This window comes from Calypte anna, chromosome 7, assembly GCF_003957555.1.
Source record: "Calypte anna isolate BGI_N300 chromosome 7, bCalAnn1_v1.p, whole genome shotgun sequence".
NCBI lineage: Eukaryota > Metazoa > Chordata > Aves > Apodiformes > Trochilidae > Calypte > Calypte anna.
In genome coordinates this window covers 17,588,823-17,611,466 of record NC_044253.1, presented here as the reverse complement: position 1 = coordinate 17,611,466, position 22,644 = coordinate 17,588,823, and the positions used below count along the sequence as shown (strand labels likewise).

General features: G+C 35.8%; 1 protein-coding gene across 1 annotated transcript in view; it reads left to right on the top strand.

The window, feature by feature from the left end:
• Positions 1-19,052, top strand: part of FAP (fibroblast activation protein alpha) — a 35,484-nt gene extending 16,432 nt beyond the window's left edge. The window contains exons 12-26 of the mRNA XM_030454284.1: positions 99-143; positions 761-865; positions 952-1,022; positions 1,629-1,682; positions 2,008-2,132; positions 3,289-3,336; positions 5,985-6,083; positions 6,798-6,867; positions 8,102-8,296; positions 10,643-10,697; positions 13,894-13,993; positions 16,306-16,370; positions 17,237-17,309; positions 17,568-17,641; positions 18,937-19,052. Coding sequence (XP_030310144.1) covers positions 99-143; positions 761-865; positions 952-1,022; positions 1,629-1,682; positions 2,008-2,132; positions 3,289-3,336; positions 5,985-6,083; positions 6,798-6,867; positions 8,102-8,296; positions 10,643-10,697; positions 13,894-13,993; positions 16,306-16,370; positions 17,237-17,309; positions 17,568-17,641; positions 18,937-19,035 — 1,278 coding nt within the window. The 3' untranslated portion in view covers positions 19,036-19,052. The remainder of the gene's footprint in view (positions 1-98; positions 144-760; positions 866-951; positions 1,023-1,628; positions 1,683-2,007; positions 2,133-3,288; positions 3,337-5,984; positions 6,084-6,797; positions 6,868-8,101; positions 8,297-10,642; positions 10,698-13,893; positions 13,994-16,305; positions 16,371-17,236; positions 17,310-17,567; positions 17,642-18,936) is intronic.
• The last annotated feature ends 3,592 nt before the right edge of the window (positions 19,053-22,644 follow it).

Genomic DNA, 22,644 nt, shown 5'->3' with positions numbered 1-22,644 from the left:
GTCTTTTATAGATGCCTTCAGGTTTTTTATGTGAAGATTTTGTATCTCTTTAAATTCTTGAATTCTTAAAAGACTGTTCATTCAATTTTGTTTTTCAGAATCAACAACACATAGAAGAGAGTCAAACAGGATGGGCAGGCGGAGTAGGTTTTCTTGTATTTATTTTGAAAAGTTACAGTTTTCTGAATCTTTAGGAGGAGTGTTTTGAAACGTGAAGCACCATGTTGAGTCACATGATACTACTGCTGAAACTTGTGCTGTGTAGGATTGAGACTTTATGCAGTGTTAGGCATGGTATCTGGCTACCTGCGTTTTTTTGTTTGGTTTTTTTTTTTTTTTTTAACTGTGTTTGCTCAGTGAATCAGTCTGTATTTGCCCAGGATTTTCAGTCTGGCACTATTCATGAACATTATCTGTATTCAGAAAAAAAATTTTAAAATAAAGTCTACCTATTTTAAATATCTAAAGAAAAGTCTTTCAGAATATACAATTTATTCCACTTACAAGTAGAGAGGTTTCATTTCTGGGCTACTTGAGGTATGTATACTATCACCTTAATAAGTCTGAAATCACAGGTTAGAAACTGTAATATGTACTGACTGGGAGGTGGAATATCCCAGGTAAAACCTTGTGCAAAATATTTTATTGCATCTGAATATACTAAGTAGCCTTATTACTTTAATCTGTGTGTTATAATCTGCTAAACATCTTGGATACTCTTACTTATGTTTCATCTATCATTTTTCTTCCCTTGTTTCAGTTCTTTGTTTCTGCACCATATTTTACATCAGACAGCAGTTCATACTACAAAATTTTTAGTGACAAAAATGGTTATAAGCATATTCATTACATCAATGGCTCTGTGGTAAGTCAAGCAGTGTTCTACATTGATGTACTGTAAATTCATGTAATAATTCTTCAGCATTCCATAACATGTATCTTACTCCACAGGAGAATGCAATCCAAATTACAAGTGGAAAATGGGAGGCAATATACATTTTCAGAGTAACAAATGATGAAATGTAAGTATCATTAAGAAGAGAACTTGTTGTTAGTGCTGTCACTAAAAGCAATAGTTGGAACACTATTTGTTAACTCCTCAAGTTATAACTAGGTATATTTTTTTGTGTGTCTGAATACATCCATAATAAATTTTCATGCAAAGACACTGCACAAGTTTGTAAATTTGGTTTACTCTTGGGAGATTGTTTGCAAATTGTCCACATTTTTCTATTTATTTTAAATCCTCCCATCTCAGAGAGACTTGCTTAGAAATGCTTAAATTTAAGCATGTGATTAATCCTCATACAATTTGCAATTACTTCAGTCATTTCTGGTTTTATGGTCTCTCATTCAGGTTACTGTATAGATCAATGCAACTTACCTAATTGGAGTGATGAGCTCATAAGAATTAATATAGAACTATTTATATGCATTTCTTTGTCATCTACTCAAAGTTTGAGCAAAGATATAATAAAATGAATAGTATATAACCTTAACTTACTCTTTCATTATATGCAGAAATCACAAAAAGTCTAGGTTAACTTTAAAGACAACTTTTCATCTTTATGCTGGTTCATAGGTCATCACTTTGTGGATAATTTATTAACATATAAATGAATTTACAGCTTCTATTCAAGCAATGAATTTGAAGGCTACCCAGGAAGGAGGAATATTTACAAGTAAGTGTTATCAACATTATCTTAATAATACTAGGTTGATAGAAGATAGATCTGGATTTGTCAGTAAAATAATTTAGTTTTAAGATGTTTAAAGTATAATTTCACAAGCTATTTCAGCTAAATCTTGGCTTTAGATTTTATCTGAGAATTGATGAAAAATAGCATCCAAAGTTTAAATATACTCTTGGGAAAAGAATTTATTAAAAGGGAAAACAGTTTTAAATTGAACCATTTTGAAAGTGCTGTGCATATGTTAGAGAATGTGAGACAAACACATGGTTAGTTGTAGCAAAATAAATGTTGCTTTATTTTATTTCTCTCCTAGAATCAGTACTGGAAGTAAACCTATCAGAAAACAATGCATTACTTGCAATTTAAGGAAAGAGAGATGCCAGTATTATACAGCAAGGTTCAGTGAACGTTCTAAGTATTATGCCTTGATATGTTATGGTATGTACAGTGTTACAGCAAACATTGTTCTTTCGAATTAATCAGAGGCCTAGATCATACTGATCATCTCAAATGATAGCTAGATGAATCATAGAAATTTTACAATAACCAGGAGAAATTTACAGAAATAAACTTTACCATGTCCAAAAATTGTGGGAAGATGTTTCTGAAAATACAAACATTTTCACCCTGTATTTTTTTTACTTTTTCACCAAAAATGTTGTCCTTCATGGTGGAAAACAGATTCCTATTTCAATTGTTAAAATATTTTTTTTTCTTGCAGTAGCAAGATCAGTATTCAGAAACATAGGCAGATGTACAATTCATGTGAACAAAGTTAGCTATGAGAAGCTGCTTCAGCATATTTTACTGAAATTATTAAAACTACAAAATGTCACATTTACTACCTGAGAATATTTTTAATATCTGAACTGAGAAAAGTTCAATAAGATGAACACTGATACCCCTTGTAACGCAGAAGTATTTGATGAAGTCCTAGTTCTGTATAAGTTTGTTAAATTATTATTATGTTTCATCCCCTGGTGTAATCAAAGAACAGTGAAGTCACAATCTAAAAAACAGAAAGAAAAATCTCCAAGGTTTTCCTTTTGCGTATTTCATATGAAGTTTAATGTTCTTCTGATTCTGCACTGAATGATCAGCTGAAGAGTTCCTTAGAACTTCCCTTGAACAGAGAAGCATCTGTAGCAAATAATAACACCTTTCAATCATTCTCCCACAAAGTAGTCACTAAGGTCATCACCATATGAAAGCCACTCACCTTCACAGATACGATGTGACATGTTCTCAGAAGAATGTTTCACATTGTTAATTCTGCATTCACCTTGTGTAATCACATCTCAGTTATTAACTAGATGTCACTTCACCTCTAGGGAGGAAGAGTTTGTAACTAGATTTAAAGTTACCTCTGTTATGTTTGCTGAGCAGTGCCTGTGTGTGTGCAAGTGTATGTACACACAGTACTTTATATATTTCTTGCAGCAGTGTATAGTGGGTTATAGAGCAGAGAAGATTCAGGTTTGTGTATCAATTTTGAGCTCTTTGACACTTGTCAGTTACCAGTGTTAATTAAATACACACTTCATCACCTAATTCCAGCATCAAACTATAAACTGCATTATCACTCTTACAACAGGTCCTGGAATTCCCATTTCTACTCTTTTTGAGAACCATGGTGATAGAGGTAATGCAAATATTCTGCCTGTTTCTGAGCAAATGTTTTTCTCACTATATTGACTATGCAGATCCTCCAGTACAATAATTAGAATTGTGATCTAGAAGTGTTTCATCTTTTTTCTTATTAAAATATCCAGTATCTAGATCTGTTAATTAGTAAGTTGAAATGTCAATGTAGACACCAGTGCCTTTATTTTCATTCCTGAGTCAAACACTTCTATAGCATCCTGAGGTTTTTCTTGTCTGCACACTACAGATGCAGTGAACATTGGCAAATCATTGTCTTCCAAATATCAAGTCAAACTTTGTTCAAAATAATACTGTAATTTCCAAACTGTTCCTTTTCACATTTGGATGAACACAAGACTTTCAGAGTTTTTCATGAAGCAGCCCTACCCTACACCAAAGGCAACAGAGTTCTATTTTAGAGTTTGCCGTTTGAGCTATTGCACTGTACCAATTAGAATTTGGATCGGTGACTTGCTCCTTTAGCCATTACTGGAAATGTCAGGAAAGAACAATTCTCTCAGATGATCAGTTAAAATAACTCATTCAGTTAATTATTGATATTATTGATAGTGTAATTATTGGTACAAAATAGGAACTCCAGTGAGAAACAATCAGACCTCTCATTCTTTAAGCAGCCTGCTAGTGATGACTGCCTGGAATCAGGGCGAGCAGGAATTTGGAAATTTATTGGACACCACAAGAATTTGCTACATAAAAATGTTAATTACTCTACAGTGAGTTTTCTTTCTGTGTGCCTTGTTCTTCCCTAAACATTCTTTCTTAGCTAAAAGTTCTGTGTCCTGAAATATTATGAAAATTAGCATTGTCCTGTAAAAGACTTGAGTGATGTGGTATTTCCTTTTTCTTCCCCAATAATCAGTGGAAAGGCACTGATAGTTCTAGTGCCAGAGTCCTTACGGTTCAGTTCATATTTATATGAGGAAGACAAATACCACAATATGGTTAAGTATATTAGTTTTTAACCACTCATGCATGTTTGGAGATAGTATAGATCAACATATCTATTGCAATTGTTTTATAAAAACACTGTTCTCCTGGTATTTCTTTTGCAGGTTTAAATAGCTTTTATGGTTTAAGTGCATGATTTTTTTTTTCCATTGTCATAGCTCTCTGTTTTTTTGTAATTCATTATCACCTTGAGTATCAAGGGCATGTATTACTTTCTTATGAAACAAAGCTAACACTTGAAACAAAGCTAAGTGCCCAGCTACAATTATGTGGATTTTTAACCTCTCTGCAGGAGGGAACAGTTCCATTCAGTGGATCTTCATCACAGTTTCATGAGGCTTCAATCTGCTCTGCTACATTCTTCAGCAGTAAAAACAAATTCAGGCTCCTCTTTGACTTTCTCATCACTTTTTTTTTAATTAATTTTCCTTAAGTATCTTGCTTTCATAATCTCTTCTGTCATGCAGAACCATTTTTAGTAGATCCATTTTCATTGCAGTTGGCAAAATTTTGAAAATAGATCACCCATTAATTTTAGGAGGAGGTACGCAGTTAAATTAATATACACCAGTTTGGAAACTCCTTCCAGCATACCTATAAGTCATTTGTGTTAATGGGCAAGTTTCAGGAATTGTGAGGGAAAGGATGAAAAGGGTTCAGCTGAGTTCGGGTGAGTATCCAATGCTAGGATGATCATCAGTCATAATATCCCCACTTGAGTCTGCAGAACTTATCAAGAGTATTTTGAAAGAATAAATTCAAGTGTTACCTTTCTTGCATGTTTTGGGCACGATTTTGCTCAAGAAATGCCAAGAAAAGTACTTGTATTTTTTTCATCCTTTCCAGAAACAGGAAATGGTTGCCACTAAGGAGAAAAAAAAAGAGTAAACTAACAAAAAATATATTCTACAGTCTATGCTGGAAGTTAACTAACTTCCAAATAGTACTTTTAAAATTTTAAAAGTGTACAATGGGAACTGAAGCAAATAAAATAAAAAGTTTAAATACTATCTATATATATATTTGAGGTTCTCTAAGCATGTAGTAGTATATAACTAAAAACAGTTATATGATAAGTCCAGTATCTTTGCATAGGAATGTACTGTACAGAACAGAATGTACTGTTAAGCACCAGGAATCAGTTTGCCACAACTCCTTAAGAAACTGGCTTTCCTGCATTAGCCCATAAACAAGATATATCCAAACATCTGTGCACATAACCACACTGCTCAAGGGTCTCAGGGGTTATAATGATGTTACTGTGGCAAGCAAGAGAGGAGATACAGGATTGTGTTTTGCATGATGGTATGAATTTTGCATTTTCAGATCCCACCATAATTACAAAACTGGGACAGGGAAAAATGAAATGGAAAAATGAGTTTCTTCATAACTCATGGGATTCGTAACTCTAAGAGGCATGAAATGATTTGCATTGCAAAATGTACATCCTATAAAAATCTAACAAATATTTGTACACTATAGTACCAGTGCTTTGCTTTTATTTAGCTCTGCTTGATCAAGCCCAACTAGAAGTGACTGAGCTGCTTTCATTACTCTGCTAGTAAAATTTAGCAGATTTTTTTTTTCTTTTCTAGTAGTAGAAAATAAAGGAGTCTCAATTAATGAAGAGAAATCAATAATAAACTAGTTAATAATTCAGGATTTTCTTTTACTTAGAGCTCAGAGTACTGGAAGACAATTGGGAATTGCAGTCTGCTTTGCAAGGGATCAAACTTCCAAAAGAGGAAATTAATAAACTTGAAGTGGATGGTATAAGTAAGAATCACACATATTTATTATACTTTTTGTTCCTCATTTTCTTACAGCAAGTATCATTTTCTGTAGAAAAAGCTTGCTATCCTGTTACTTTAGGAAGAAGAAGCCTGGTTCTGCCCTGTTTGACAACAACCAGTTTGTCTGTATGTCAGGGTCTCTCTTAGTAAAATAGTAGTTTAAATACATCTCTGCTTCACAATGCAGGGTTTTTTATTTTTTAATGTTTTGGTGAAGTATTTATGTATCATGTGAAACCATTATAGTTTGGCAGTAATAAAGTGTGAAATGTAAACTGCTGTTCTTGTGTAACATGTTACATTGACTTGCACGTAATGTTGTTTTCAGGAGTGACCTTACAAACTCATTATCATTCCCCAGTATTGAGTAAGTGTAAAGTTTCCAAAACTCATTTCTCATCCTCTTAACATCAGTTATATTCCTAGTTGAGTTTTTCTAGGCACCTGGAAAACTGAGAACTAAAAGTCACGTGAAAGAATAATTTTACGCATAGCTAAATTAAAATAAAGTGTGTGCTTTATTTGTTCAAAGTTTGTTCAGCAGCTCGATAGAGAGTCACTTGCATCAGTTCAGTGAATGTTCATACATTGTGTGTTTTGTGCTAATTCTTTTTCAGATGCTTGTACACTAAAGTCTAAGTGATACTTGGAACAATAATACTAATCATTAAAAATATCATTTCAATGTCTTTTCTAGCCTTGTGGTACAAAATGCTTCTGCCTCCACAGTTTGATAAATCCAAGAAGTACCCTCTGCTTATTCAGGTGTATGTAACACTTCCTTTCTTTGAATGTTGTTGTTTTGTCAGAAAACATACTTCTTATAATTTAACAAAACCTAGGACATTTGCAACATTTTAAGAAGCAAAAGCAAAACCACTTAGTTCTGTTTTGTTATGGTGCGTTTTTTAATATATTATATATTAATATATATTTTTAATATATTTCTTGAATAGAAATTCAACTCAATAGAAATGAGAGGGGTTTAATGATAATCTTAATATTGCAAAGATTAGTCCCTCAGAGGAAGAAAGAGGATATATATGTGGGCTGTTGTGTTCTTAACTCTGTTGCTTCTTCTATTTATCATTAAGTACTCTGAAATTATTAACTTTGTTAATATGAAAAAATGCAAGAGCCAGTTTCATTTTTGAAGAAAAAAATCCCAAACATCTCTATTCCATGTAGGTTGCCTTGTTTGATCAAATTTTCCTTGTAAAAAGCATTTGACGGGAATCTACTCTATTGCATATGGGAAAGGCAACAGAAATTGCAGTGGTGCAAAAACTTGAGTGACAGAAAGGAGGGCAGGGTGGGTGTAATAAACCTTACATCATCTTTTATTAGTCAGTGATAATCCAACGTTTCAAGAATGTTAAGTATGTTTGAATGAAGCTTAGAGTAGAAGATTAAGTCAGTTATGTCCTTGAGGTCAAATGTGTAATTTGCATTAGGTGATTCTCATGAGGAGAGTCTCGCTGCATTACTCAGCCATGTGGGGTGTGTTCTGCTCAAAGCTCCGACACGTGATAATCCCTATTGAAGCAAAGGTCTGGGGTATGATTAGAAAGTGTATTTTTTTTCTCCTGTTTTCTTTTTCATTGCTGACTGCATGTGGAGATCAAATGCAGAAAAGCACCAAAAGGGGCTGTTAACCTAAGGAATTTGGAGTGGAAAGAATCCAGTCTTTGGGATGTGACTCTTCCAAGGATTCCCCTTGGATAAGGACCTGATGCTGCATCCTGTAGTCTAAGCTAAAACTAATAATGTCATTAAGGCATAAGACCTGAAGGATTAAAATGGATTTCAGATAGCAAAAATCTCATAAGTATATGAAAATGGTAGCTGAACTGTTTGTTTACTGAACACTCTGAGCCACAGCGATATAGTAAAATATTTGTACAGAAAATGTAAGACGTATCTAAAGCTATAGTCCAGTATCTGGTAATCATTTATAAATTTTTAAACATGAGTTGAAATTATGTGAATTTTCACCCTCAGATATGGAGGACCTTGCAGTCAGAATGTAAAGGAAACATTTAGTATTAACTGGATAACCTATCTTGCAAGCAAAGAGGGAATTATTGTTGCTCTAGTGGATGGCAGAGGGACAGCTTATCAAGGTGACAAGATTTTACATGCAGTATATCGAAAACTAGGAGTCTATGAAGTTGAGGATCAAATCTCAGCAGTGAAGTAAGTAAAGTATCTATTTGTATAACTGGTTTACTTACAAAAGTACAAGAAGTAATGTGAAAAAAATATTAACTATACTTCTCAGCCTCTCTGTAGTGAAATGAGGCAACCAGGTGCCACTAATTGCCAGGGAGTGAGCATGAGCTTGTGTAAAGCCCACCTGTGCCTAATTAGGGTGGGCCCCCACTGCATATGAGCAGAACCAGGGGGCCAATAAAAGGTGAGGCCTAAGACACAGGCTCATGCTCACTCCCTGGCAATTAGTGGCACCTGGTTGCCTCATTTCACTACACCTCTCTTTTGGAAACTGAGGTCTCCTGGAAATAAGACAAAAAGACTTGTAGAAATAAAATATTAAAGTGCTTGATGTCAATGATGTTTTGTGTGGTGTGTAAAGGCCATATACTACTAAGTTCACCTTTGGACCTCACCGCTTCCTTTTTATAAGAGCATAATCAGAGGCTTCGGTCCCAGGCCTAAGGAGATCCATGTGTCAGTGGGGAGAGGTAAGCCAAAAATCCACAGTGATGTACCACAGTAATTAGCTAAAGGTCAAATGTGAAGTGCTAAAAAATTGAATCCTGACACAAGTGTTGTAGAGGTCACTGTTAGTCATTAGTTTGCCTTCCATGCTATTTTAGGATACAAACAGATGCAACAGTCTGAGGTCCTCTGGTAATTGTTCCCAAAGAGTTGCTCCTTTGCGTCTAAACACTTGAAGTTCTTCAAGTGAAGAGAATTCTCTAAGCAGAGTTTTTGGGAGGATGTGAAAGTTGAAGTAAAGAAAAGCTCCAGGTTTCTATAGTTGTCTCTGTTTGCCTGCATTTGCAAGTGTGTGTGAAGAGAGTATCTGCTGCTCTCCCTTTCAATGCCTCCTCACTGATATAAACATGCCATTATCCTTTTCAGTCATAAACAAAATAGAATAGCTGTGTATCATTTAACATTTTTCTGTTAATGCATTATTTCATTTTATTTCTCAAAAATTTTTGCATCAATGGCATACTTTATCAGAAGGAAGAGAATGGTTTTTTATTATTCTGAACGGTCACTTAAACGTAAAGTGTCAGAGACAGGGGACTTAAACTGATTCTGCAGTTGTAAAATCTGCTGAGACAGGCTGTGAAGAAGTGACCTCAGACTTCACACTTCCCGGTTTTCTGTCAGCACCTAGATTAAGTTTTTGTTCAGTTAAATGTATTGCATTCCATCTTCCTGATCAAACACATGGTTTTAGATGCACAATTTTTATAGAGGATCCTATACTCTAGTGGGAAGTTCTTGGAGAGGCATTTAACTGCAGGGGGAGCCTCAGGGATTAAGACAGCAATGGAACAAAGATGAGTAATCTTTTGGCTTTTCTAAATTTGTCCCACCCAGTTAGGATCCCATGGTTTGGGTGTTGTCAGTCACTCATGCTTGTCCTAGTAAAACAAGGCCATCAGCTGCTGATATGTGTGTGGGATGTAGCTGAACCTATTTTGTTCCTCTTTCACTCTAAAACCTGTGTAGTCTTTTGCCTCCCCCTTCTCTTTGCTGTTGCTAATACAGGTCTGGTAATACAGCCTCAAAATCTGTTGCAGGATTTTTGTAAGAGACCTGATATTTATTAATCTCTTTGACATATTGACTACTGAGTGCATAAGCAAGGTGCATCTTTCATCCAGTACAAGTTCATGCCTATTTGGAGCATTAGAAGATGTTTTCCTCATTATTCTTTTTTATTATAGTAGAAATATGTGCTTTTCACTTTTCAGGCTCATAAAAAAGAAAACTTATTGCTTTATGAATTTCCTAATCTCAGAGGTTCATACTGTGCCTTTTCAGGGATCATAGTATCACATCGTTGTAAAATTAGCATGTTGAACATATTGATGGATATGATGAAAACGGTAATAGCCTGTGGGAAGGCAGAGCTCTAGCAAATGAAACGTGGCTATCAGCAGTACAATTTTTGAACTTTTTTGTGTGCATGCATTTGGGCATATGTCTGTACATATTCATACACACATATATATGTGCACATGCACAACATGAGTGTAAATATATGAGGTTTAATCTAGTCTGGACTAAATTTCCATGTGGATTCTAAGTATAAGAAAAAATAATTTCTTTGCCAAGAGGCCTGTTATGCGGAGTCCTCACCTACAAAAATTATTATCCTTTTCCTCTGAGATACCTATTAATTAAATTATTGATACTTTGTAGAAATACATGCTATGCTGATTGTCAGATTGGTGGGATGTGTGGAAAAAAATGAAAGTAAAAATATTTTTCACTAATTTGTTATAGTATTAGCAATCTTCTGCAACAGTGCATTAATTTCTGTGATTTTATTTTCCACAGGAAATTTATAGAAATGGGTTTTATCGATGAGAAACGAATAGCAATATGGGGCTGGGTAAGTAGTTGGGATTTTTCTATCTTAAAATAATCCTGCAATTTAGTTTGTTAATACTTCCTTATTCTGTCCTAAATCTGTACAAAATTTCTCCTACAAGTGTTTGATGGTGTTGTCAAAGGGGATAGTTCCAGTTAGTACATTGCTAGTGCTATTCAATTTATTGATGACCTGAATGAGGGAATAGAGTGTACTGTCAGCACGTTTGCTGATGACACAAAACTGGGAGGGTGGCTGACACCACAGAAGGATGTGCTGTCATTCAGAGGGACAACCTCTGACTGGAGAGTTGGGCAGAGAGAACTTTAATGAATTACAACAAGCGCAAGTGTAGAGTCTTGTGTCTGGGAAAGAACAACCCCAGCTGCTGTCGGAGAGCAGCATAGGAAAGGGACTTGGGGTGCTGGTGGATGGAAGGATGACCATGAGCCAACAATGTGCCCTTGTGGCCAAGAAGGCCAATGGCATCCTGGGTTGTATTAGAAGGGAGGTGGTTAGTAGAGAGGTCAAAAGAGGTTCTCCTTCCCCTCTACTCTGCCCTGGTGAGGCCGCATCTGGAATCTTGTGTCCAGTTCTGGGCTCCCTCAGTTCCAGAAAGATCAGGAACTGCTTGAAAGAGTCCAGCACAGAGTGACCAAGATGATTAAGGGAGTGGAACATCTCCCTTATGAGGAAAGGCTGAGGGAGCTGGGTCTCTTCATCTTGGAGAAGAGGAGAATGAGGAGTGACCTCATTAATGTTTATAGATTAGTAAAGGGTGAGTGCCTGGAGGACAGAGTCAAGCTTTTCTCAGAGCTGACTAACAATAGGACAAGTGCCAATGGTTATAAACTGGAGCATAGGCAGTTCTGTATAAATATCAGGAAGAATTTTTTCACTGTGAAAGTGACAGGGCACTGGAACACGCTGCCTGGGGAGGTCATGGAGTCTCCTTCCTCGGAGACATTCAAAACCCACCTGGACATGCTTGCGTGTGACCCTTCTCTGGCAGGGGGGGGTGGACTAGATGATCTTTCAAGGTCCCTTCCAGCCCCTAACTTACTATGGTTCTATGCAACTGCTACAACGCAGGACCTCAGAAAGGGATCTTTGGCAGCTCAGGAGGGAATTCTGAAAAGCTAGGTCAAATACATTGTTTTGACTTTTTAAATTTAAGAAAACTGAGATATTTTAATTGTCTTTCCTTTTAACTTAGGAATTTACTGGCATGGTGTCAAAATTCAATTATTCCTTTCTAGTCTGAGATAAAAATAATGAGAAAAATCCTATGAAAATCTCTCAGCAGAAAATGTGACCCTTGCATCATTCTGAATCACTGAATACTTGACTGACTTTGAAATGGTCAGTAGGGATGACTGTAGGTCTAAGGGGTGTACAGCACTGACAGCTTCACCAAGAAATGGAAAAAATTGTACAGTATAGGAGTCATTCCAAGTAATCAACCAGTCTATTTTTCATCCTTGATGTTTTGGGGCACTTTTCTTTGTAACAATTCCAGAACCTTTCATAGCTGGAAGTCTTTATTATTAAAAGGTCAGATTCCACTACCCTTATGCACTGAGATCTGTCTTCTGATCTGTCACGTTTTGTTTTGTTTATGCTTTTACCGGTTTTTGTTTGTTTTCATTGGCCCAGTTTCATTGTACGAGCCTTGCCCAAAAACACACTAGTGTGGATTCAGTTCATCTATATCTGCAGAAGCTGCCTGATCTTAGATAGCACATGAGCTTAGTAGCTATAATATTCAAATATTCGATTCAAATATAATATTCAAATAACCTGTCAGGTTTTTTTTCATATTTTTCTATTTATTATTCCATTTTCTGGTCTATAACCTTTGAAAAGAGTTGAAATGTGTTTTCTTGTATAAATATATATATATATATATATCCAGGAGCTTGGCAGGTATACATGAACTATGCAACTCATCATACTCTCAGACTCACCAAACACTTTAGGATGACAAAATCTCTTAAAAAACTGCTAGAGCAATTCAGATTTTGAATTCTCTTTTCTTGTTACAGTATATAGATCTTATCTGCCTGATCCCAATCCTCTGCTTTTTCACCTTATGGACTGATTTTTTAAAAGATAAAATGAGCTAATCAAATTAGCTGGAAAAATTGGAAAAATTATTGTTTCCATTAGTATATCCCTTACTGTCATTTCAAGCTTGAATGTCAAATGGAGGGAAAGACTAATTTACTTCTGTAAAAAAAATAAAATTCATAGTTTTGCTTATTTCCCTTAGTCTTTTCTATGCTACTGCTGAGGCTGATAAGGTTCAGAATTCTGTATGACACACCTCATATTTTTATCTCTTCCTCCATTCCTAAGTAATCAGTATTTCCTTGTTTCCCAAAAACCTTATACAAATTTTCCAACCCCTGTTCCATATCCTATGGACAGCCAAAACAAATGCCCTACAACTACCCCTGCATGGTTCCACAGACCTATTCTGATACCCAGGTTTACTTACTACTTCACCTAACTTCCAGTTATTAATTTATTCTTCCTTGCTGGGTCACTGACAGTAAATAACACACAGTAGGGAGGAATGGTCCAACCTCAAGGTCTCAAGTATTTGAGTTTATTATTACTGATGATGGGGTTGGTTCAAAAAAACTAAGTAGCTTGTTAAGGGGGGGGAAAAAACAATCTACAACTCTTCTTGGAGGTGCACATAGAAAGGATGAGAGGCAATGAACACAAGTTGCCATAAAGGATGTTTTGTGTAGTTAAAAAAATGTATGGCAATGGTGATAAACATTGAAACAAATTGAGTAGCAAGACTATGTAATGGGTATGTGACTCTGATCAACCTCATGTAAATCTGAAGTTAGCCCTGTTTTGAGACAGAGTTTTCACTAGATTACCTTGAAGGACCCTTCCAACTTGAAGTTTTCCAAGATCCTAAGTGGTAATAAGAGCAGGATGCAGTGATAAGCATTAAAGAAGTTGCAAAAAATAAGTGATTCACTAACATTGTCTAATCTTTCTCACAAGAAATCACGACAGACCCATCTGTAATAACTAAGTTCTTTAAAAAAAAATGAATAAATAAAAGCTTGTGTTGCTTTGTCATCCAGGCATTCAAAGCAAAATATTTACTTTGGAATTAATTTATATGAGTTAGATTAAGGAAACAAAATGATACTTCACCAATGATTTTAAACTGTCTGATTTTTTTTCCTAGTCTTATGGTGGATATGTAACTTCTTTGGCACTTGGATCTGGAAGTGGAGTTTTTAAATGTGGAATAGCTGTGGCTCCTGTTTCCAGCTGGCAATATTATGGTATGGAAACTTGTCATAAATACTGACTTGAAGCAAGATGTAGCATTTAATTACTTTCTAAATTAAATCATTGCAGGAGACTGGCAATATGAAACTTAAATTCCTAGGAGTTTTATGTCTAGGTACTTGCAATGTCTTTAAGTTTAATTTTTATCTTGCTGAGTGTAACTGACTACACCTAGAAGTTTGGAACAGACTTTGTCACACAGAAGTTACACCCCAATAATTCCATATGCACATCTGTAACAGTAAGTGTGTAAAGCCCTCTTGTTGAACTGCTATGCTCCAAAGTGATGTGCCCAAGTATCATTGAGTTCAGAAAAAAATGAAATTATTTTTATGACAGTAATGGAATCACAGTGCACTTCAACTTCAAATACTGAAATTTATCTCTGTCAGGAATCAGTATCTCTGGTGTCTGCAAAGTTATTTACCAAAAGCAGTGGAAAAGAGAGTCAGTTATGTCTCATACAATTTTAAAAAGAAAGTAAAAATTTCTCTTTAGATGGTTCTCAGCCACACCTTCTGTGTTGTTTTGTTACAATACATATTTTTATTTATATTTATCAACTTAGGCTCCAAATTGTTTCAAAGGAAACAGCTCCAGAAGTGTATGCCCAGGGCCTTACTGTGTGACTAAAGCAGGAGCATACTCATGCTTATTTGCAGACCTGTTAAGCTTTTGGCATGGTGTAAAGGACCCTTAGTGTAAAAAAGAACTATGGTATGCATGTTTTCAATGAGCAAAATGTAGCACTTTGAACACATTTACTTAGCATATGGTCGTCTGCAAAGAAGTCTTAGTTATGAAAAAAATTTTTGTTAAATGGGAAAGATTCCTTCCCTGACTGCTAGCACAGACATTCCTTGTATTTACTGTGTTTTGCAAACAAAGAGAAAAACATTTGTATGACACAGGAAGCATAGTCTTCGTATTTTCACTGGCATGAAGATTTTTTAAAAGACATTTTCACTCTTGATTGCAGAATTATTTCCAGAATGCAGGCATAAAGCACTATTTTTGCAGAAGTCCTTCAGTAAAATAAGAGTTATAAACATTTCCTCAAGCATTACAAATTGAATGAAGATTTAAGTTGAACTATATTAGACCCACACCACTGCAATCTCTACTTAAGCTGTATTCTCAGGGGGGAGTTGAAGTATCTTGGTAAAGACACATTGTAAAATCCAACCATGCAAAACTACCTCTGCTAAGAAAGGAAAGAGGGAAGGAATGAAACAGAAGGAAGTTATGGATCTCAAGCTTTGTCAAGCAGATCATGTAAACATTAGGGTGACCTGTGTTAAGGGCAAAACTACAGGATGCTACATGTCTGAGCCTCTAAGTATCGATATATCAGAGATGTAGTGTCCCCTAGAGCTTCTAAATTCTGTCCCACCTTCTTTTAGATTCACAGATTACAGTCTGGACCATAATCTTATTTCTGAAATCCTCACACTCACCTCCATTTTGTTTCAGAGTTAATAACAGCCAAGTTATAAGATGGCAAGAGAAACTGCATGCAGAGACAATATATACCTGAAGCATTAGATCCGTGACACTAAAATTCACAATTTGTGTCCATTTTCTTCCTCAGTAATTGACAAGCCAAATCTTCTGCTTAGCCATTATAATGCAGTTCTGCTGACCTCTGGGGTCTTGTAGTAGCTATATGTGTAGAAAAGAATGGAGAATGTGTCTCAGAATACTGTAGAAATGCCAGCCATTCATAAGGAGTCTAGTTTCTAGTAATTAGAAAAAGGAATTAAAGAGATCTGAGCAGCAATTGTATCAGGTTTTTTGTTGTAAGCCTGTATTGTTTCCTGCTCCTTGCTTCACAGAACTTTTCAATAGGAAAAGGACAACATAATATCCATACTTACTATATATACACAAACACATCCCAGGCTAGAATTCTGCTCTGCTTCTCTTATTAAGTGTCAAAAATAGTCTGCCTCATCTTTCCACCATGAACCATTATTGGTTCATAGGCTCATTCAGCTGACTTGTGGAGTTCAACCCAATAGCATAAAACACTATCATCTAACTACCTTTGTCCACAAAGCCTTCTGTTGGTTCCACAGTTTAGTATCAAACCACTGTTTCTGCAAGGAAGGTTTGGAGGATATTTATTAATTAACCTTCATAATTGTTTTTTTAAAGATATGTTTAAATTTTATGCATTATGAGGAAAACAAACAGAACAGATATGGTTAAAATAAACAACTTGCTACATGTCACTTGAGGCACAGAAATATCTGTACATTTGCCATCTTTGGGGTTTTTTTCTTCTTCTTCTTTAATATCACAGCATCAATCTACACAGAACGATTCATGGGTCTTCCTGTAGAGTCCGATAATCTTGAACACTACAAGGTGAGAATTCTTTTCCTGTGTTGATCTGCCTTAAACTTGAATCACTCTTCCATGGACAAGTAGAACTGTGAAGAAAGAGAATGACCCACCAGCTTAAACAGTGATAGTCCTGTAACAGATAAACTACTGCTGTGAAATTCAGGTCTCCATAGTAATTTGTGAGTTTGTATTTGTCAGTTCTAAATATGCTAAATTGAAGGATCCTGATTTTATCACTTGGACAAGTCAATGAGTTCTGACAGTGTAAACCATTAGCCTAGGTAAGAATTCATATGAAAGAGGTTAAAATGATGATGTTTGTGAGGTTTTATTTGATACTGTTAGCTGGGGTATGCAAACAGATTCATGCATGCTTAACTCAGATACTAACATCATAAGCGTACTAAAGCATCAGAACAGCTTCACCTACCAGGAACAGGGTGCCTTTCTTCACATTGATAGGAAGTTGGTAGCTTCCGCTAGCAGCACACATACCAACTCTGCATACAGAGAAGGCTGAATTAAAACCCAAATAAATTTGTGGAAAGACTCCTGTTAACCATGTTCTCATTCCCTGTTTACCATCCCAACTCAGAAACAGAAATGCTCAGTCCCAAACTGCCCTGTTAGAGCTGTCTGGGTAGCCAGGAATTAGTGTTCAGGGAATGATACATGGCAAGTGCTGTGTTTTGTGACCTAGCCCTTAGAAAGAAACTAAATATACATGGCTTCTGTTATAATCTCAGATTGATAGGAAGACACTGCTGGCATTATTATGCCAATCCAACTGTTTGATCATTGTTCTACAAGGTAATGAAAGCCTTTGAGCTCTATGACTTAACAGTTTAAATTGAAGCTGCTGAACTGTTCATTTTTCCTCTCAACAGAATTCAACTGTTATGGCAAGAGCAAAGAATTTCCAAAATGTAGAGTACCTTCTCATCCATGGAACAGCAGATGGTGAGGTTTGCAAAAGGCAGTACAAATACAGAGACAGATCACTTTGTTTGAAAAACATTAAGCATCTTTTTATGCCTTTGATTAGGGTCAGTACTTAGATCTTTGGTAGATTTCCATATGATATAAGATCCTTATTTATTCTTAAAAATATCAACTATATAATTCTTGATAACTACTGGACACAATTTAATGGACTATACCTTTATGCTTTGTGGTATTTACATGTTTCAACAGACAATCTCTTTTTTCCTTTTTCAGATAATGTACATTTTCAGAACTCAGCACAAATTGCAAAAGCTCTGGTAAATGCACAAGTGGATTTTCAGGCAATGGTAAATAACTGACTATTTTTCATTTTCAGCAATGGTTAATAGCTTTACCAATAAGCTTATCTCACATTTGGCAATGTTTTTAAAAACCAGTTCATGTGAACATGCTTTAAAAATCTGGTAATTACTAGTGCTTTTGTTACTCTTTATAAGTAACTTCTTCCTCAAAGTATTTGCCTGGTTTTTGTTTGATTTTCTTTTCTTCCTTCTTGCCCTTTGAATGCTAGCAGTATTTCTCTCTTCTCAAGAATAACTTTGAGGCTTTTAAAATGAGCCAGGGAGGAGAATGAGAGTCCAGCCTCCTCACAAAAGTTGGTGGTAGCTAGTAAAAGAGGGAAAGATGAAGGAGCTGGTGTCTGGGGTGAAAACCATCACGAGTTCCAACAGAATCTGTCTTGACCTGGACATGCTTGCCACAGGTGTAAGGTGAAACAAGCAAAAAATGGGGAAGTCATGCAAGTAGTATATCCAGGATCAGAAAAAAACCAAGTTCTCTGCAAAACTTGCTAGGGGTAGCAGGTGCTGGCAATGAGAGTAACACATAGACAAGAAGTTAGGGGATTTAAATTAGGAATGAATAGGGGGAAAGTAGTTCTGAATTACATGCTAAGTTCTGCTTCTGCACTTTTCTCAGGGCTAATTATTAAAGAGTTTGCCCGCTGTCAAATGTACTGGCTTTCTGCCTGATTCCACTCTCCCAGGGCCATGAATGCCCTGAAAAGCGATCACACAGGGATCCCCCTTTGCTTGCAGTTTCTAGGCCCTTTTGTGCATTCCACATCACTCCTTTACTGATCTTTAGCAAACCTGGGTTATTTCTCAAATATCCAGAATACTGGACACAGTTGTAGCCGTTCTAGTTCAGCTACAGTGAAATGTCAGTTATTTCTAAGAGAATAATTCATATGGCTATTTTATTTACAGTACACCATTCATAATGTTCATGCTGTAATGAAGGATTAAAAGCTTGCTGCTCAGAACCCAGTATTCCTAAGCAAGACTGTGACCTTCCCATTGCCAAGGCCATGCAACAGGTTAAGGATATTTCATCCCTAGGACCATCTCAAAGCTCTTTTGTCTGACTTAGTACAACTGACTTCTTAGTACTGAGGCAGTCATGCTTACTCATAGATTACAGAAGGTTTAGAAACTTTTTTTTTAGCAGGAATATGAATATATTGGAAGCTGATAAAAATACTAGCTAGTTCCTCTGTTTTCTTGAGGCATTTGCTATATGGCAGAACTGAAAATGTAACACAGGGAGTTCATGGATTCTTTTTTTTTTTTTTTTTTTCCAGTGGTATACTGACCAGAACCATGGAATTCCAGGCCTTTCCAGCAAGCATCTATACACTCATATGACTCACTTCCTCAAACAATGTTTTTCTTTGTCATAATAAGCAGGCTGTTCAGAGCATGCTAAGGTGTCTGATACATCTCTGGAAGAATGCAATGATAACTGTATAACAGGTTATATTGTTTTCAGGTGAATTGTTTAAGTTTTAAACCTGATGTTTACATCCACTTTTGATATTGTATTTTAGCAAATGTTATGCTAATACATGTTTTCGTACATTTAACACGTTTGATAGAAAAAAATAAAATCAGTATGTAAAATGCCATGTGCATTTATTGCCATCTTTCTTAAACTTTCATGCTACAATCCAAAGATAGGTGGTCCCTTGCAAAGGCATACTGCCAGATGAATATGCTTGCATTTGTTAACTACAACTGTAAAATGGGAAAGGACAAAGAAATCAGTGCAAGTACCTAGTTTGCATCCTAACAAAAAACAGTTTCTCAAGGTTTTTTTCCAAATTCTTGGAAAGAATCCGAGCAGGGATAGGAACACATAATATTAAAGCTGAAGTTTGGATACTTTTCCAGAATATTAAATGCTGTGTTCAATTTTTACTTAACTCTTACTGAAACCTCAATTCTGCAAAAATCTTAGTCTTAAGGTTTAAATATGGTACCTATTTTATCTCAGTGTTTTTTCTCCCTGTGTTCATAATATGTGCAACCTACTGACCTGTTTTTAATCTCTAATCGTCACCTTAGATTAAAATTAATCTCAGCATTATTCATCCCAGACTGGAGAGAAAGGATCAAAGGATTATGCATGTTTTCTTTTCTTTGTTTCAAGTGAAACTATTTTAGGGAGTCTTAAAAATACTAGAGGCTTATAATGATTGGAATATTTGTATTCTTCTGAGTAGTGATTAAATCAGTCCTGTCACAATCTAACTGGCCAGAGATCCACTGTAGATGAAATTATTCTCAGGTAACACATATTAACAATTTTGAGTTGGTCTACAGTATAAAAACTGTGGTCTAACACAGTATCTCATCTCTGGCCTTAGCCAGTGAGAGTACAAAATAACTGAAAAAGGTTGTGGAATAGCCTTCCTACAAAGCAAGCTGCTTCATAATTCAGTCAGAGATTGGTTGCTGCTTCTTTGTGCAAAAGCAAGGGGTTTCATTTGACCCTCTTGACAAAAACGTGGGGTTTAGCCAAAATAATTAAAATGTGGAAGTGATCTGCTGTGTAACAGCTTCCTTCGTTTTGTTAATGGCAATATCAAATCTGATTTTCCACACATGAGAACATTCCTCAGACACATCTTTATGTAAATGTAGTTGCCAAGCTGTTTGTAATGGTTAAATTATACTTTGATGGGAAGTCTTCAGAAAATACTCAATTAGTTCAGGTTTTTTTGGAAATGCTGCCAATTATGTGACGTTAATGAGCTTTTTGTTGGTAATGTAATTAAAATTCAACTGCTATAATGGCTAAAGGAAAAAATTACAGCTCTGAGAAAGTTAACATTAAGCAAATACAACACAAAGTGGGGCTAATTAGATTTTGATTTTATGGTCCTGTGTGCATTTGCTGCATACTGCAGTAGTCTCGGTAATTTTACAAATATGAAATACAATTCAGTTGTAATTACTGAGATTTAACTCTGAATTTCCTTTATTGATACACCACCACAGAAACCACTGCAAAATTTTGCTGAAAGAGAAAAATGGAGCTCATATCCCAGATTCTTTAAAAATTTAGATACCTGAATGTGTCAATAGGAACCAAGAGTGATTTTTAAAACAGCATGGTATCAATCTCACATAAATACCAATTTATTAAGTTGTCTTTACATTTCTGCACCTTTTTTTTTTTTTTTTTTAAATTTTGAAAATACTATCAGCTCTGGAAATTGGGCCAGATAAATTGTCCCTTTTTGGATACTGTAAGTAAAAAAGTGATGCAATATGTTGTTCACACTCCGCCCATAGGTCTGTTGTCAAAAGCTTCTGCAAGTCTTTGGAACAAAGGACGTTTCAGAAAAATGTGTTAAATAAAATACTAGAAGGTGTATATTTCCTCAGGGGTGCAGTAGCTGTTTTATTATTAATCTGCTCTTATATTTGGTTGTTTCCAAGGCAATCAGAGTATATTTCTTCCAAACTGTCCACCTATAAGCCACGACTTGGCTTATAGGAAACACTTGTGAGGATAAAACATGAAAAAATAAGTACATCAGTCAGTTTTGCTTCATTGTTTTTCATGTTGTTAATTTATTTGCCTTACATAGCATTCTTGACAAAGAAATTTGTCTTCAGAAGAGTGTGAAATTTACACTGAGCTTCTGGAATAACCTAAAAGGCTTTATGACTGAGCAACCATGTATTTTGATGACCTGTTGGGAAAATGTCCTAGGATGCTCTGAGCGTCAAAAAAACCTCTTAAAAATGAAGAGAACATCAAATTGCTGGCCTGTGCTAATAAAAGGTAATATCCCAGTAATTCATTAGCAATGATGCGGAGTATTTCAAACCTGCTGTTTCAGTATGACAAGATTACAGAATGGTTAGGGTTGGAATGGAACTTAGAAGGTTATCCTGTCCCACTGTCTTGTTCAAATAGGGTCACCTACAGCCATTAGCCCAGGACTGTGTCTAGATGGCCTATCTAAGAGGATGGAGACTCCATAGCTTCTCTGAGCTACCTCTGCCAGGCTCTGTCACCTTTATAGTAAAAAAAGCATTTCCTTATGTTCAGACAGTATCTCTTGTGTTCAGTTTGTGTCTGCTCTCTCCTGCCTGTGTCACCAGCCACCACTGAAAGGAGCCCGGCTCCATCTTCTTTACATCCTCCCTTCATTTATATACAGTGGTACCATCTTCCTGAGCCTTTTCTTCTATAGAAAGAGAACTTTTTCCATTCTGCATTGCTGTCTACAATCACAATCCATGTTACAGGCATCACCACATTCACTGCACTGTTATTTTCCCTGTTCCTTTTAAATCTAACCTAAAGTATATATACCTCTGTAACAGAGCTTCAGCATAGTTAAAGATGAAAGGGCTTGTCCTGAGGAATCAAGCTGAAGCCAACAAAAAAGTGTTTTAGGCTAAGCCTTATATAGGAATAAAAAGTATACATATCAATACTGCAGGCACAGAATATGGTATGTAGGAGCCAACACTGGGACACAACTTATTATGAAGGTAAGAAAGGATAGCTTTTATGACATTCTCTAAGATGATGCATGAATATCCTCAAAGTTTTGCTTCCCACCTTCAAAAGTTTTATAGAGGACCTAGTTTTTAGAAAATGCTTTTCACTTTCTACTCTTCTTTTCTTTTTTGAATAAGGATCTCCAATTTCAGATACCCAAAAATAGCACTGCAGACAATGAAATTAAATCTTTAAATATCTGCAATATAAAAAAGTATGTAAGCCTCTGCAGATGGGTCAGAGTGATTCCAAAGTAAGTAGATACATAGCCACAGATACAGATGTTTACAAATCAATTTCCTCTACACAACCTGTGTATCTTTTACAAAATTGAGCTAGAGCTGCAAAGCAAAAACTGCTTTGTTCTAGGAACTCAGGTTGACATAAATAGTAGCAAATCCACTGGTTCCACTGCAAACCTTTAATTCTCCAACTCTTGTTTTCATTGCCTGCCTTATTCATGCTGTGTGAATTGTACATATCACTA